The sequence below is a fragment of the Crocodylus porosus genome, unplaced genomic scaffold, assembly GCF_001723895.1.
Source record: "Crocodylus porosus isolate Cpor-Errol unplaced genomic scaffold, CroPor_comp1, whole genome shotgun sequence".
Lineage (NCBI taxonomy): Eukaryota > Metazoa > Chordata > Crocodylia > Crocodylidae > Crocodylus > Crocodylus porosus.
Window position 1 is genome coordinate 22620993 of NW_017728911.1, and position 13718 is coordinate 22634710.

General features: G+C 42.4%; 1 protein-coding gene across 2 annotated transcripts in view; it reads right to left on the reverse strand.

Annotated features, from left to right (window-relative positions):
* The window catches only part of FBN1 (fibrillin 1), a 204211-nt gene that overhangs the window by 125232 nt on the left and 65261 nt on the right, over positions 1 to 13718 (reverse strand). For both annotated transcript variants that reach the window (XM_019533627.1, XM_019533626.1), the window contains 2 exons: positions 5389 to 5514; positions 359 to 517 (listed from right to left, as the gene is read on the reverse strand). In XM_019533627.1, coding sequence (XP_019389172.1) covers positions 359 to 517; positions 5389 to 5514 — 285 coding nt within the window. The remainder of the gene's footprint in view (positions 1 to 358; positions 518 to 5388; positions 5515 to 13718) is intronic.

A 13718-nucleotide genomic window follows, 5' to 3' on the forward strand; every position in this document is an offset into this window, starting at 1 on the left:
TATGCTCTGCCAGAGGCATTGCATTGTTTCAATGAAAGTATTCTCATGACTGCAGGCCTTTGGAGAGAAAGAGCTAAAAGGAAGGTTAAAGAAGGTGAGACCTGAGGAGAACTGGAAGATCATGCTAAGAGGAAAGGCCTATGAGAGAGGTGTGAAAGAAGAAAACCACACCCCTTGGAGAATTTGGGGAAATGAGCCTCAGTGAGATGAAGTTCAATGTCAGAAGTCTCCTTGCACTAGACATAATCCTTTTTATACAATTTCACCCCAACCTAACCTACAAATGTTAGTCGCAGAACAAATTCATAGAATAGTTAAGTGCTGAACTATTATTCTAAGAGTACAAGCTGATCCATACCGGTAGATCGGATTGGACACATTTCAGGGGCACTGGTTGCTCCAGGAGACCAGCATCGTCCACTGTCACAGCAACACTGCATTTTAGTTAACGCCTGTGGAAGTTGATTGCCACAGCGACCATTTGTCAGAGAAGAGAAGCAGTATCCAGGACGTACATCTGTCAGGAATAATGAAATGTACATGTAACTATCAATCCCATGACATAACTTTGATTATAAAACAAGTATCTGGTGCTCTTAATCTGTTCTCACAGAAAACATACAGGTTTTAATTTGTGCATGATGTTAATGAGTGATGCAGAACAAACAAACAATATATGAAATTTAGTTAATTCAAGGTTCATTACAAATTCAAAACCCAAAGTGACTTTACCAACAAGTCTATGTTGACAAATCTTGCCATTTTTTTAAAAGTCTCAGGATATTTAGAGTTTTACCTAAACCCCCAGCTCCTAGTCATGTGATCAGATAAAAATTTTGGTGTTCATTAAAAGCTCCTTAATTTCTAGTCCTCGTGCTTGCACAGAAAAGCATGACAAATGCGACCATAAGAACTCAAAAACATCAAATACATGAAAAGATTCCAAAATGTTGTGGTATTTTAAAATTTCACCATTTTTAAATCAACTCATGATTTTACAAATCACAGAAAAATGGGGATGAAAGAGGTCACCTAATCTAATTCCCTGCTCAAGGCAGTATCATCTCTGTGTAAACTATCCCAGACAAATGTTTGTCTAACCTGCACTTAATAACTTCCAAGGATGGAGATTTTGGGAGGCCTGACTCATGATTTGTGAATATTTGGGCTTGGCACTCCTTAGATATTCACAAACTTTCAAGCCAAGTTAGGCACAGTTTGGAGTCTTCAAACCTCTCGTAGATTTATAGTTTCACTTCAAAACCAGATGAAGTGCAGTAATTTTAAATTAGACTTGTTTTGAATTTTCAGACATGCTGAAACCTGTAAGCCAAAGCAAAGCTCACACCAGAAACAAACCCTATGGAAACTGGAACAAAAAGGAAAACGTCTAAGGAAACTCTGTGAAGTGAAGACAGACCTTGTAATAAGAGTCCCATGCTGTACTAAAACAATAAATGTATACCAGACAATGAAATAGGGAAGAAAAAAGTGAAAGAAGTTTATTCAACATTTAATAAAACAGACTTCAGTGACCTGACAAAAAATACTGTTGTCCTATAAATGTCAATGCTATTAAAGACAGTATCAAGCTATTGTTGTTTCCACTTTGATTCAAAAGCTATGGATGCATAGTAAGAAACTTCTCATGCTACAGCTCCCACAGCCGTGCATTAATTAATTTTTTTCATTATGTCTATCTTCCTCAGCTGAAGCATGTCATGGCTGAAATGTCATGGACTACAGGGCAAGAAAAAAACAACACAACTCAAATGGGTGTCATCACATTGTTTATGAAGATGTGTTGGCTTCCTATCTAAAGTGAGTTGGATGTGCTGTATAAAGAATCTCCCATACCCAAATGTCATGCACTCGGCTCCAATAATATTTTACAAATATCTCTCATCTTACAGGTGGAAAAGAAAAAAAAAATCTTTTAGAAGTCTGTGATACAATCTGATTTCTGAGCAACTCTTTTGCAATGTCACATGATGTCAAACTTAATGTAACAAGCACAAGTATGATTAGATGCTGCATGATAAACCAGACTGTGTTCGTTTTTAAAGTACAAGAACATTTATTGTCAAAACTTAGAAGAAAAAAGTTGCAGATGTAACCTTACGTCAGCATGAAGCATTCCTTAAAGAAACAGCATCTCAATTATCTGAGACATGGCAGATTTTTTGTTGCCAGCATCTCTATTATCCAGAGCTTAGCAGATATTCCAAAGGGTATAAAAACCCAAAGAAGATTCTCATCAAGATCTTTACAAAAATAATATGCTAGAAGAGCCTGCAATTGTTCTGCAAAAATAATGTTACTGACCCTGCAAGTAACAAAGGCATCTGGGTCTTTGCTGCAAAATTTTAGAGCCAAAAAAGAAGGCTCGAACAGAAAATCCAACATAATTCAGTTTTTATTTTAAAGAAGAAGCAGAAAAAGATTCAAACTTTTAATTTTTAGTTTTTTAATTGAAAAAAAAAATCAGGATGTTTTGGAAAAGCAAGAATTCTTCAGGAAAATTCCTGTTTCCAATATCACAGCTATTTTTTGTTGAAGATAAGTTTTGCGTGTAAAGTTTAGACAGTGTAGGTGTACAGCAACTGTACATCTCTACATCATATATGTTAGTTAAGTGGGAAGACCAGGGCAGAACGTCTCTTCAATTTTTCAAAGATACAGAGTGCTTGTTTACTCTAATATTATAGCTTTTTAACAATGGAAGGCCCACCTCCTCAGGATTTTTGGATCCATGTCTCCTTAGCTCCAGTCTCAGAAGGGGACATTCTCAGAAGCCACTTCCTAATTTCTAACAGAATAGATGCATTTAGCTACTGCTTTTCACTTGCAGATAGACATATCTAACCTTGATATAATTAGAGTATTTTATGCAGCTTTAGCAAAGACTTTGGTTTCAATCTTGTTCAAATTGCAGGTGGCTGCTCATTTCACCAGACAAGCAAAGTAGGAGGAAGGTAGCCAGGAGCTGGAGCCCCATACATTGGGGCAGGAGCCGCCTGGGACCAGGAGCCCCCACTTCCCCCTGGAGCAGCTCAGCAGGAGGAAGAGATGGATGAGCAGCTGGAGGTGGAGAGAGCTGAGAACCAGGGCTGTGTGAAAAAGCATCGTCTCGTTTCAACTTTCGTTTCAACAGGACAGTGTTTTGTTTTGAGTTTCATTCAATTTCAAAACCACTGTTCCATTTCATTTCATTGAAACTGTCTTGATGTTTCACCCATAGGATATAACAGGGAGGCATGAAACTTTGTCATTTCTTGCCTGATCTGAATAAAACTTGCAGGGATGGTAGCTCCTTCTGAGGCCATGAAGCCTGATGGGTTTCTGGGAAACTGCACCTCAAAGTCTTGAAAGCAAAACTTGTGTCACATGTGCGTATTAAGGCACAGCGGGGTGAAAACTGCAGGGATGGTAGCCCCTGCTGAGGCCATACAGCCCTCCAAGTTTCAAGGAGATGGGTGCAGGGTGTTCTGGGAAACTGCACCTCAGGCTGCTGACAAGGAAAACTCGTGACATGGGTAACTGTGTGCATTTTCCATCCCTCCCCCAGAGCACTGGGATTGGAAGGGACCTCAGGGAAGGATAACAGTCACTGGCCAGCTACACAGTCAATAAGAGCAGTCCTTCCCCATTCTTCCCCCTCCCTCTCCTTAGTTTCTGTTTCCCTGCAGGCAAGCCCAGCTTCAGCATTGAAACTCCAAGCATTTTGAAACTTTCAAAATGTTTCAACTGCCATCATTTCATTCGAGGCTGTTTCAAAGCCTTTTTCATTTTGATTTTGCTGTTTCCGAGCTCGAAACAAGTCGAAACAGCGTCAAAACGAAACAGCCAGTGAAATTTTGCACAGTCCTACTGAGCAGTATCTGGGAAGAGTAGGAACTGCCCCACTGGGAAGCTAAGTGTGCTGGCTGGGATCAAGGAGGTGCGATCAGCAGGCAAGGGGAGAGTGTGGGCAGGACTACGCTATTGGCTGCCCTCAGTTGGAGGGGTGCGCCCCCTGTGAAGCATTGGAGGACTGCACCCCTCCCACCCAGGGGAGGCTGGATCCAGCCCATGAGCTATATTTTGCACACTCCTGCTTTGGATACATTGAATCTTTATGATAGCTGCAGCTTGACACTTTATGTACACTCTTTCAGGTCAGAACAAACACACAGTCACTAAACTATTTTAACCTGAAAATACAGGGGTTGAATGACTAGAAGTTTGGGAGCTTAAAGTTCTAATGAGGCTGATGGCTTTAAACAATTTTGATTCCACAATGCTTATAAAAACAAACAGCATAATCCACACTAGGAAAGTGAGACAAATTCAAACTTCTAGCTAATGCTATCTCAAAGGAACGCATGCATCTCATTGCTCATCTCTATAGCAGCGTGTATTGTATTCATAAGGAAAAATCAGAACAATAACTAAACATGCAGCAAGGTCATTAAGGAGCTATTTGGAGCTTTTGGTCTAAAGCAGGCAAAGCAATGACCAGCTGCATTCTGTACACTCTAAATGTCAGCTAACCTACACAACTAAATAACATGCTAGATAATGGAAGAGATACTGTTTAAGGGAAAGCACATCTAAAGATCTACAGCAATATAATGGCAACATTGAAAATGGATCATGTCCCAAGGTAATGTCTTTCCAGATGTCTAGGGAAAAGCAGTTTTTGCAGGAAAAAGAAAAATAACTCTCCTTTGGTATCTGCTTTTTAGAAACTGCTCTTGCTCCATTCCTTGCCAAATGATCTCTTGTAAGAGGTACTAATGGGGGAGAAGGGATTTGTCTTATTCCTTTAGGTTGCTGAGTATATTAACATTGTAAATAAACCAGCTTAAACTAAGGGAATTTATTTTCTATTTAATTTTAAAATAACTATGAATGCTTTTGGGTTGAGGACTGATTAGATAGCAGCATAACAAAAGTAGATCAAACAAATTTTAGGTGGATATAAAAAAAAATATCTGACTTGCCTAGATATACGTGGCTCTCATTCTCATTGCTGGACTTACCAACAATTCCCAAACACCCAGGAGATATGGCACATTGTATTCTTCCAAGAAGTAGTTGGTAAATGTAGGGTGCAGTACTTTGGGAGTCATGACATCAAGGTGTGCCAGTCAGTGAGCTTGTTGTAGCAGTTTTCTGGTACCTTTTCTGGAATTGCAGTGGCAACATTTGGGATACTGCTTTGGGCCGTAATGAAAAACACAATGCAAGGCCAGTTTGAAGGTCTATTCACTTGCCACTATCACTTGCCCAGAGGGATTTCAAGCAAGTGCCTATGTCTATGAAATACATTGAGTGTTATGCACTTTAAAGATTTCTACACAACATTCACAGCCACTGCCGTAACAAATAGCATTTCAGACTCACCTATACACCTTAAGCCATCAGGGGCTGTATAAAATCCTGGAGGACATTTGCAAAAGTAACTGCTAACTGTGTTTGAACATTCTCCTCCATCACAGATTCCAGGAATGGTGCTGCATTCATCAATATCTACAATAACAACAGAGGTATGATCAGCGTCAGTACACAGATCTAAGCATCAGAATGTTATCATATAATCATTTCTTATCATATAAGGCCAAATGCTGAGCTAACAACTCCACTTCAGTCAATCACCCTTAACATTTACATTACAGTAGTAATTAGGGGTCCTGAAGGTTCCTTGCATGTTAAGCTTTGCCTTCATCCTAAAACAAATACTTAACATATAAGAAAATGCCACATCTTTCAAATTCCAAAAAGTCAGGGATTTAAATTTGTTAACCTGACACTTGATTTAAAATCGTCTAGAGAACTCAGAGAATAGATAAACCTTAAATCCTCACATTTAAATTCAGTCAGTGCAATAGAGTTAACAATCTAATTTTAAGAAAACTTCATTGGGATCCTCAAGGACTAAAAATGACCAGGAGCTGATTCTCATGCCTCTTAGTAACACCAGCAGCACAGCATCCTGTTAACACCAGGCATGGACATGAGTTCAGTACTGACTCAAAGGGAAATGTACCACCTCCACCACTTCTTATTGCAACTGGGTTTTTCTTGAAAACCTACCATGCAAGTATTGACTAGGCAGACTGCTCAGTTAAAAAGGGCTTGTAAAGCTAGAGTTCAAAGCAGGATGACAGCAACCAATGAACACCCACCCTCCCGCTTTCCTCTTCATTAAGTGATCTACTTAACTATCACCTCTTTCCTTCACCAGTGCAATATTTGTTTGCAGTAAAGGTAATTATAAGCTACAGATTTCTAAAGATAAGTGGAAGTAAAAGCTATGGCAGAAGTGACCAAATCCCTCGTATATTCTGTTATTCATTTTTAAATAAACAGTTTGCATAAAGGACACAGCTTCTAATGCATCTAGGGTTCGTACACAAACATCTTAGTAATGGACCTTTTGCAGAAAACATTGCAATGCCCGCATAAAAGAATGGTACCACAAGCTGCCCTATACCTGATCTTATCTGAGGACAGAAAAAGACTGCAATATTGAGGGCTCTATTCCCTCAACAGCAAGAAGCTTTTAACCAGGGATGTGGGTTTTCCATTTCCCATGGAAAAACAGAGAAAACCATGGATTTTCCCCTTTACTGGAGGAAAATGTGGGTTTCTTATTTTACTGGAGTGACCCATGGATTTTGCACTTTTGCAAAGAGCTCTCTGCAGGTAGCAGAGTTCCAGCCTGCAGGGGCCTGGGGGGAGCGGGAAGAGGGTGGTTAGGCAGGGGCACCATGTGCATGTATATGTACATGGCTGCCAGACAGCCCAGAGAGCAGTTCCCACAGGTAAGTAGGGGTAGGAGGGAACAGCTATGGAATTGAGGCCCCCATAGGGAGGGAGGGAGTTGGGCAAGGGTGGGGCTGCTACCCAGCCCAGTGCTGTATGGGGCTTGGGGCTGTAATGTGCAGCCGCAGGGCCCCAATGGAGAGCGTAATGCGGCTGCAGGCAGCTCATTGAGGTGGTGAATGGGGGCCAGCACCCTCCGCTGTGTGTACTCCCAGGGGGAGGGGGGTCCTGTGCATGAGGCAGGCACAGGCTGCCCACTGCAGGCTCAGGTTCCCACCCTGCTGCCCTCCCCCGGGGCCTCCGCAGCTCAGTGGCTGCAACCAGGGCTGAAGGACACAGCGGGACTGCACAGAGATTTCCTTGCCGCTATGAACTCTGTGCTGCCCTGGTGAGGGGCCTCCTGTACATGCAGCAAGGGTGGGTATTCGGGGTTGTGCCCTCACTGCTGTCACACACGCAGGGGACACCTCGCCAGGGCAGTGCAGAGCTCACAGCGGCAAGGAGATCCCCCCATGGGCTTGCTGTACCCTGCAGCACCAGATCACACCCGTCACACTGTGGAGGCCCCAGGGGAGGGCAGCAGCGTGGGACCCGAGCCCGCAGCAGGCAGCCTGAGCCTGTCCCCACCCCACACACAGATCTGGGGGCCATGTCCCCCTGGCAGTGCATAGAGCGGCAGGGAACTACTCCCCTTCCCACCCCGGCCCTGAGCCAACAGCAAGTAGGCAGCAGGGAGGGGAGCTGGGTCCGTGCTCTGCTCTGTTTCAGCAGCCAGCACCTCCTGTCAGGGGCAGGAGCTGTGCTCCTAGATACCAGGCCACTGGGGCCCCCCTCTGGCAGGGCTGTGAGTGGCAGCAGGCTGTGAGTTGGGGGGCCAGGGGCCTTTCATTTTAATTATGGATTTGGGGGTTTTAATCAGAGAATTAGCAATTTATCAGAGAATTTGCAATTTTTTATCACGGAAAACAAGGATCCCTGCTTATAAAACTCACAGTACCATGCCAATGCTAGCCTATACCAGCCCCAATTGCTCCTTAATTGCTGGCAGCAGACAGTTTTGTTTTCCAGTCACTGCTCTCAGTATGCATCTGGCACTACTAAACTTCTAGGAAGCTGCTGGGCACAAGGGCACAAGAGCTGAAGACAGATATGTTTTTACATGGTCTTCCACAAGTACTTGCACCTAGAATAAGACTAGCAAGCAGGAAAAGGCATCCTGGAGCTTTAAAGGCATGCTGCATTATGGCAGGTGTTTTGGGGATGCACTTGTCAGAACTTTTAACACTGGAATACAGTCCTTTTTACAATGCAAATCTAATAACAGATAATGGCACCAAAGACTCAGATTAATGAAAACAGCCTGGAAAATATGTGAGTATGTCAGGGTTCAAATTCAAGTTGACTAATGAAGGAAATTAGCCTCAGGTCATTAACAACTGGAAGAGACAGTGCCATTCTGTGCGACAGAGGAAGACAAGAGAAAACAGCCCTGTGCTCTGTGTCTCTGTACAGAACACAACAAGAACTTTATCATACTTTTCCTTATAGCAGCATTCCTCAAACCGAGTTACACAGCAAAATTCTAGAGAGTACATGAAACAAAAGAATAGTAAAACAGAAAAAGGGAAAGGGGAGATATAAAGAAAAGATACGAGAAAGGAAAAAAAGAACAACTATAGTGTCTCTCTCAGATGATTGGAAAGATTATACATGAGGAAGTAAGTCACATAAAGTAATCCTTTTTTTCATTGCATTCATAAACACAGAAATCACAGGATCTCACATCAGTATCATAAACTCTAAAACTCAGCATGTGGCACAAAAAGATTTGAGAACTGCTGCTGTGGATAGTTGCAAGCTGATATGCAACTTTTATCCACATGTACAGAGGAATCACCACTCAGCCACTACTAAAACTTCTGGGATAGAATTTAATAATTGTTTAACAGCAACACCACACAACAGGCTAGGGCAAGGAGTGAAGAATAAAATTCTGTTAATTTAAAATGCTTGGGGGAATTTAGTGCAACACCCAAACTGGAATTCAGCCACAAGAGGTTGGGTAACACCCATTCTATGGTCCTTTAGGATCATCATTAATGAGCACAACTAGAAAGGGCCTCAACTGTACATTTCATTTGAGTGAAACCCAAAAAACCCAACAGAACCCCCTCCCCACATACAAAAGCTTATACATTTGTCTTCTTGCTGCCATCAGCCTGCAGAATCAGATGCCATAAATCAATTCCAAAGGCCATACCTATTGTGAAACTTCATAGCAAAGATCACTGAAAAAATATGACTGATTCTTTCCAAAATAACTGATACCTACTTTTGTCCCTCGAGAGTGCATTCTTCCTAGTATCTCAGTGAGCTGCTAGGATGCTGGTAATATGGGCCACATTCCATGCATGGGTGTATGGGAGATGTGTGGTACTTAGAAGGCGTTGCCAAAGCACAGAGACTCCCTGGGAGCCTGCTCAGAGACTTTTGGCTTCTGCACCAGGATTATACTACTCCACAGGAGTCCCAAAAGTCTCAGCGACAAAACATGTGGAAATTGAATTTTGGGCTGAATAGAGCCCTTAATTAACAGAGAAAAATGTAGTCGTAAATGGATCAGATTCAAGTATCTTCTGACTCAAGTTTGCCACTGTTTATCTTATAGTCAGTATTGCCATTGTTTATAAAGTCTGACCTTTTTAAAAGCAAAATCACCACTCTTTATTTTAGGGTTGAGCCTAACCCAAACAGCATTGCACTATTTATATTACTGTTCACGTTACTATAAACAACATTGTCATTGTTGAACAAGTGAGTTTTATAAAGGTAAGTGTGCCCACTGTGCTTACAGATGTGGATGTCATTGCAGGAAGAATTATCTTCATCAGCACCAAAATAAAATAATCTGGTTTAGTATTAGCAAAATTGAAATAGCAATTGATGCCACAAAACAGTGAACTGTCTAATGGTTAATGCTCAAAAACCATGGTTAAACAGTGAAAAATCTAATGGTTAATGCTCAAAAAATATCTAATGGTTAATGCTTCCATCACCTGTGCTGGTAAATAGATCTTTGACTTCCTAGCTTGTCCTCTGGTCTCATCATTTTTCAAACCCTAAGAAGGGTCAGACATGATCTCTACTTGGAAGGAAGGCCTCCAAGGAAAAAAAGCAGGTGCTGCAAGAAGAAGCATGATACTGGTGATTCAGGAGGCTGCTAAGCCAGAAGAGCTATCCAGCAGACAGGACACAGAAATGAGGCCATGACCAGATCTGTACTGAGGCTCTCGGAGGGCCTCCTGAAATTCCAAACTGGGTGAAATACACTGGGATTGCCTAAATTCTCCCTTTGTTATTTTAAACTGTTGTGTAATTATGCTGTAAACTTTAAATAACTATCCCATTCCAATCCAGAGGGTGGTAGAGTGTTAGCTTTAATTATTTTATTGCAGTAGTGTTTAAAGGCTCCAACTAAAATCAGAGCCCCTCTGTGGTACACGTTACATAAACAGTGACTAAAAGCAAGTCCAGCGTCCATGGCATCAGAAATTCTATGGACAGGGATCTTTGTTCTAGCAACAGTAAGACTTTCACAAAGAAATTTAAGAGCATTTTACTTCGTATGTAGGAAGTCCACGGCAGGGCTTGAAATGAAACCTAGATAGGGTGAGTCCCTGCCTGAACTACAAGGCCAATCAATAAAATAATTTCTGCATAAATATCTGTACACTTCATAAGACACTCTGGGAAATTTTCAGATGAAAAGGACACTGACATCACAGTATTTAGAGATTTTTCTTTGCTATACAAGATTTTCTAGAAAATTCTCTATCATTATCGATGCGAAGGCAAGCAGAATGCTGAGGCAGCAAGCAACTGGGTTCGCTGTCTTTTAGGTGAAAATAAAACCAAAGACCTGCCTGATAACTCATGGTCATTAATGATCCCCTGGCATCTTTTATAGGAGGCACATCAGCCCAGCTGTGCCAGACAACTGTTTGGTTGGGTAACTACAATGGACATCCCCATGATTTCTCAATGATGGAAGTTGATAGCAATGTATATAACATAGTGCTATTGAGATGATCCTCCCTTCTTTTTTCAGGTCACTTTTGTATTGTACATGCTTATTAAAAAACAGAGCAACACTAAATATGGAAAAATATTAGATTCTTCACTGCTGTGAGACAATGCACATATCTCATAGCGTCAGTTTTCAAAAAAACCTTCATTCATTTCAATGTACCTTCAGGATATCCCAGGTACAGTGTGGAGGTAGGTATTTCCAACATGAAGCACTCATAAATTACTGTAGTAGTGTTTGTACAGACTGGGATTAGAGGTCTACAATTTTCACTTTTCCAAGCTCTAATACTTAACAAGACAGAAGTTCAGTCTTTCCTGTTCTCCATCTTCTCAGTACTTTATCCCCAGAAGAAAACACTTGCAATGTTATTTTACCCTATATGGAAGTTAGGTCATTTTCTGCCAAACACCATTGGCAGCCAACACAAAAACCATACTGCATGCAAACTTGTGAACTCGCTTTTCTATAGCCTGCATATAAAACTGTTGACTTCAAGCTAACCTACAATAAAACTAAGACTTAAAATACAGATTTTTTTTAAAGAATGAGGTCCAAATTTTCAAGAATGATTAAAAATGTGGAATACCTCAACTTTTTGGGTACCCAATTTGTAGAGAATGTATACACAGCATTTTCTCAAAATCAGGCTCCTTTAAGGGCATTTCTATAGTGGTCCTGGGCATATAGATTGGTGATGACCAGAGAAGGGCAGCAGGGTGGGGAGCCCGAGCCTGCAGCGGGCAGTCTGCACCCGACCCCACAACAGGCTCTGCTCCAGCTGTGCCCCCTGTGGAGGAGGGGGAGCTGGACTGTGCTCCGCTCCCCACCGAGGCCACAGCAGCTGCCATCTCCCACGTGCAGCAGCCAGGGCTCAGGCACTGGTGCAGGGGACTGTGGACCTGGGTCCCTGGCCACATAGACCTGGCAGCTGGGGGCCCCCTCCAGCAGGGCTGGAGGGGCTGTGTTTGGGAGTGAGAGGCCTGTACCTGCATCCTGGTGAGCTAAGGGGAGAGGGGGAGCTCTGACTTTCTATGATAAAAAACCCTAAATCAAACACCAACATTTATAGGTATTTAGAATTTATCTTATTATAGCAATTGGTTGAGGCATTGGTAGTCTTCCAAATAGCTTTAAAAATGTAAATATATCAATAAAATTCAACAGGTTCAATTGAGACCTATATATATATACTGGAGCTGTGCAAAGCTTCAGTCCCTGATTCTATTTGGGAGAGATTCAGCCTGATCTGGTGGCCAAATCCCTGAATCTGAATCAAATCAGAGGACCCTTTAATCTCTCCAAATCGAATCGGAACCCTCCAAATCAATTCAGAGAGATTTGGACGTAAGCACAGCTTTAATTGTTTTTTCTACATACCTCTAGGTACCAGGCAGCTCGTGAATGCTGCGATGCTGGAGCGGATAGAGCATCCCACAGAAGCATGGGGGTGTCCCCAGCGTGCTCAGCAGCAGACCCAAAAGTGGATGAGAAGCACTTCTGGTCCACTTCCGGGTCTGCCAGGGAATGCTCTAGAGGACCCCCCTGCACCTTCCCAGCTTGGCGACTGCTGCCTCCTGGGTCTCGGGGGGGGAGAGGGGGCACCCTGGGTCCCTCTGCAGCCAATCATCAAGCTGGGGAAGGCACGGGGGGCTCTATGAGCCCCAGCATCGTAGTATTCATAAGCCGGGCTGGTACCTCCAGGTACGTAGAAAAAACATTTAAAGCTGTCTCTATGTCCAAACTGCTGATTCTGCAAATCAGCATCGAATCTTCAGATTTGGATTTGGCCGAATCAAATCAGGGACAGTGATCCAAATCAACAAATCAAATCACTGTCCCTGATTCAGGTGGAATACAAATCGAATAGGACCCGCTTTGCACACCACTAATATATGGTGTCATTATTATATTAATGCCACCATATTATTATATTATCACTAATAATATAGTGACATTTCATCTTAATCATGGGTTTTAGGGTCTTTAATCTGAAAACTTGTAATTTTTCATCAGAGAATTTGTGATTTTTAAGCAGAGAAAACTAGGATCCCTGGTGATGACCATAAACTGCATCCATCAGGAAGGCTAAGTAACAACATGGTAGGGCTACCCCTGCCAGGGTAGCTCCTATAAAATATCACAATGTTGCCATCTCCAGAGTAAAGCGAGTATAGGGTGCCTCAAAACCCCAGCCCCCACTGCCCTGTGTGTGCTCCTTGGTTGAAGAAGGGCTAAGGGCCATCACCCTGATACAAACATAGCTCCCTGAGGTGTTAGGCAGTAAGCAGCAGCTCTAATCTGTTGCTCAGTGGCAGAATTATAGAAAAGCTAAAACCACAGAATCATAGAAGCTACATCCTTTAAGACAATGAACGTCTGGACTCAGTCTGCCCGGATGGCAGGTGTAGGGCAGCCTCTACTTCTCCATTCTCTTGCCTAGGCATACGCCCTAAAGGTCTTGATATGATGGTCGCATAGACCTCTTACACATACAGCATGATCCAAAGGAGTGATAGTTGCCAAGTATACACTGCCCTTATGGCAGAGAGAATACTGCAGTGAGATGTGCTTTACACATTCTGTGTCCACTTCCTCATCAATCAGCTTGTTGGCATGTGCCTGGTACAGTCCTTAGCTATCTATACTATTTCAAATTGAGGAAGAAGTGGGTACATCATTCTCACTGCAACACTCCCTATTGTTGCATTGGGGCAGTGTATAAGTGTATACATGCCCAGAGATAAGCATATAAAATCCTTTGTCACTTTTGAAAACATAGGCTTAACTTATCCCTTCCACTCACATGAATCTATTTTAA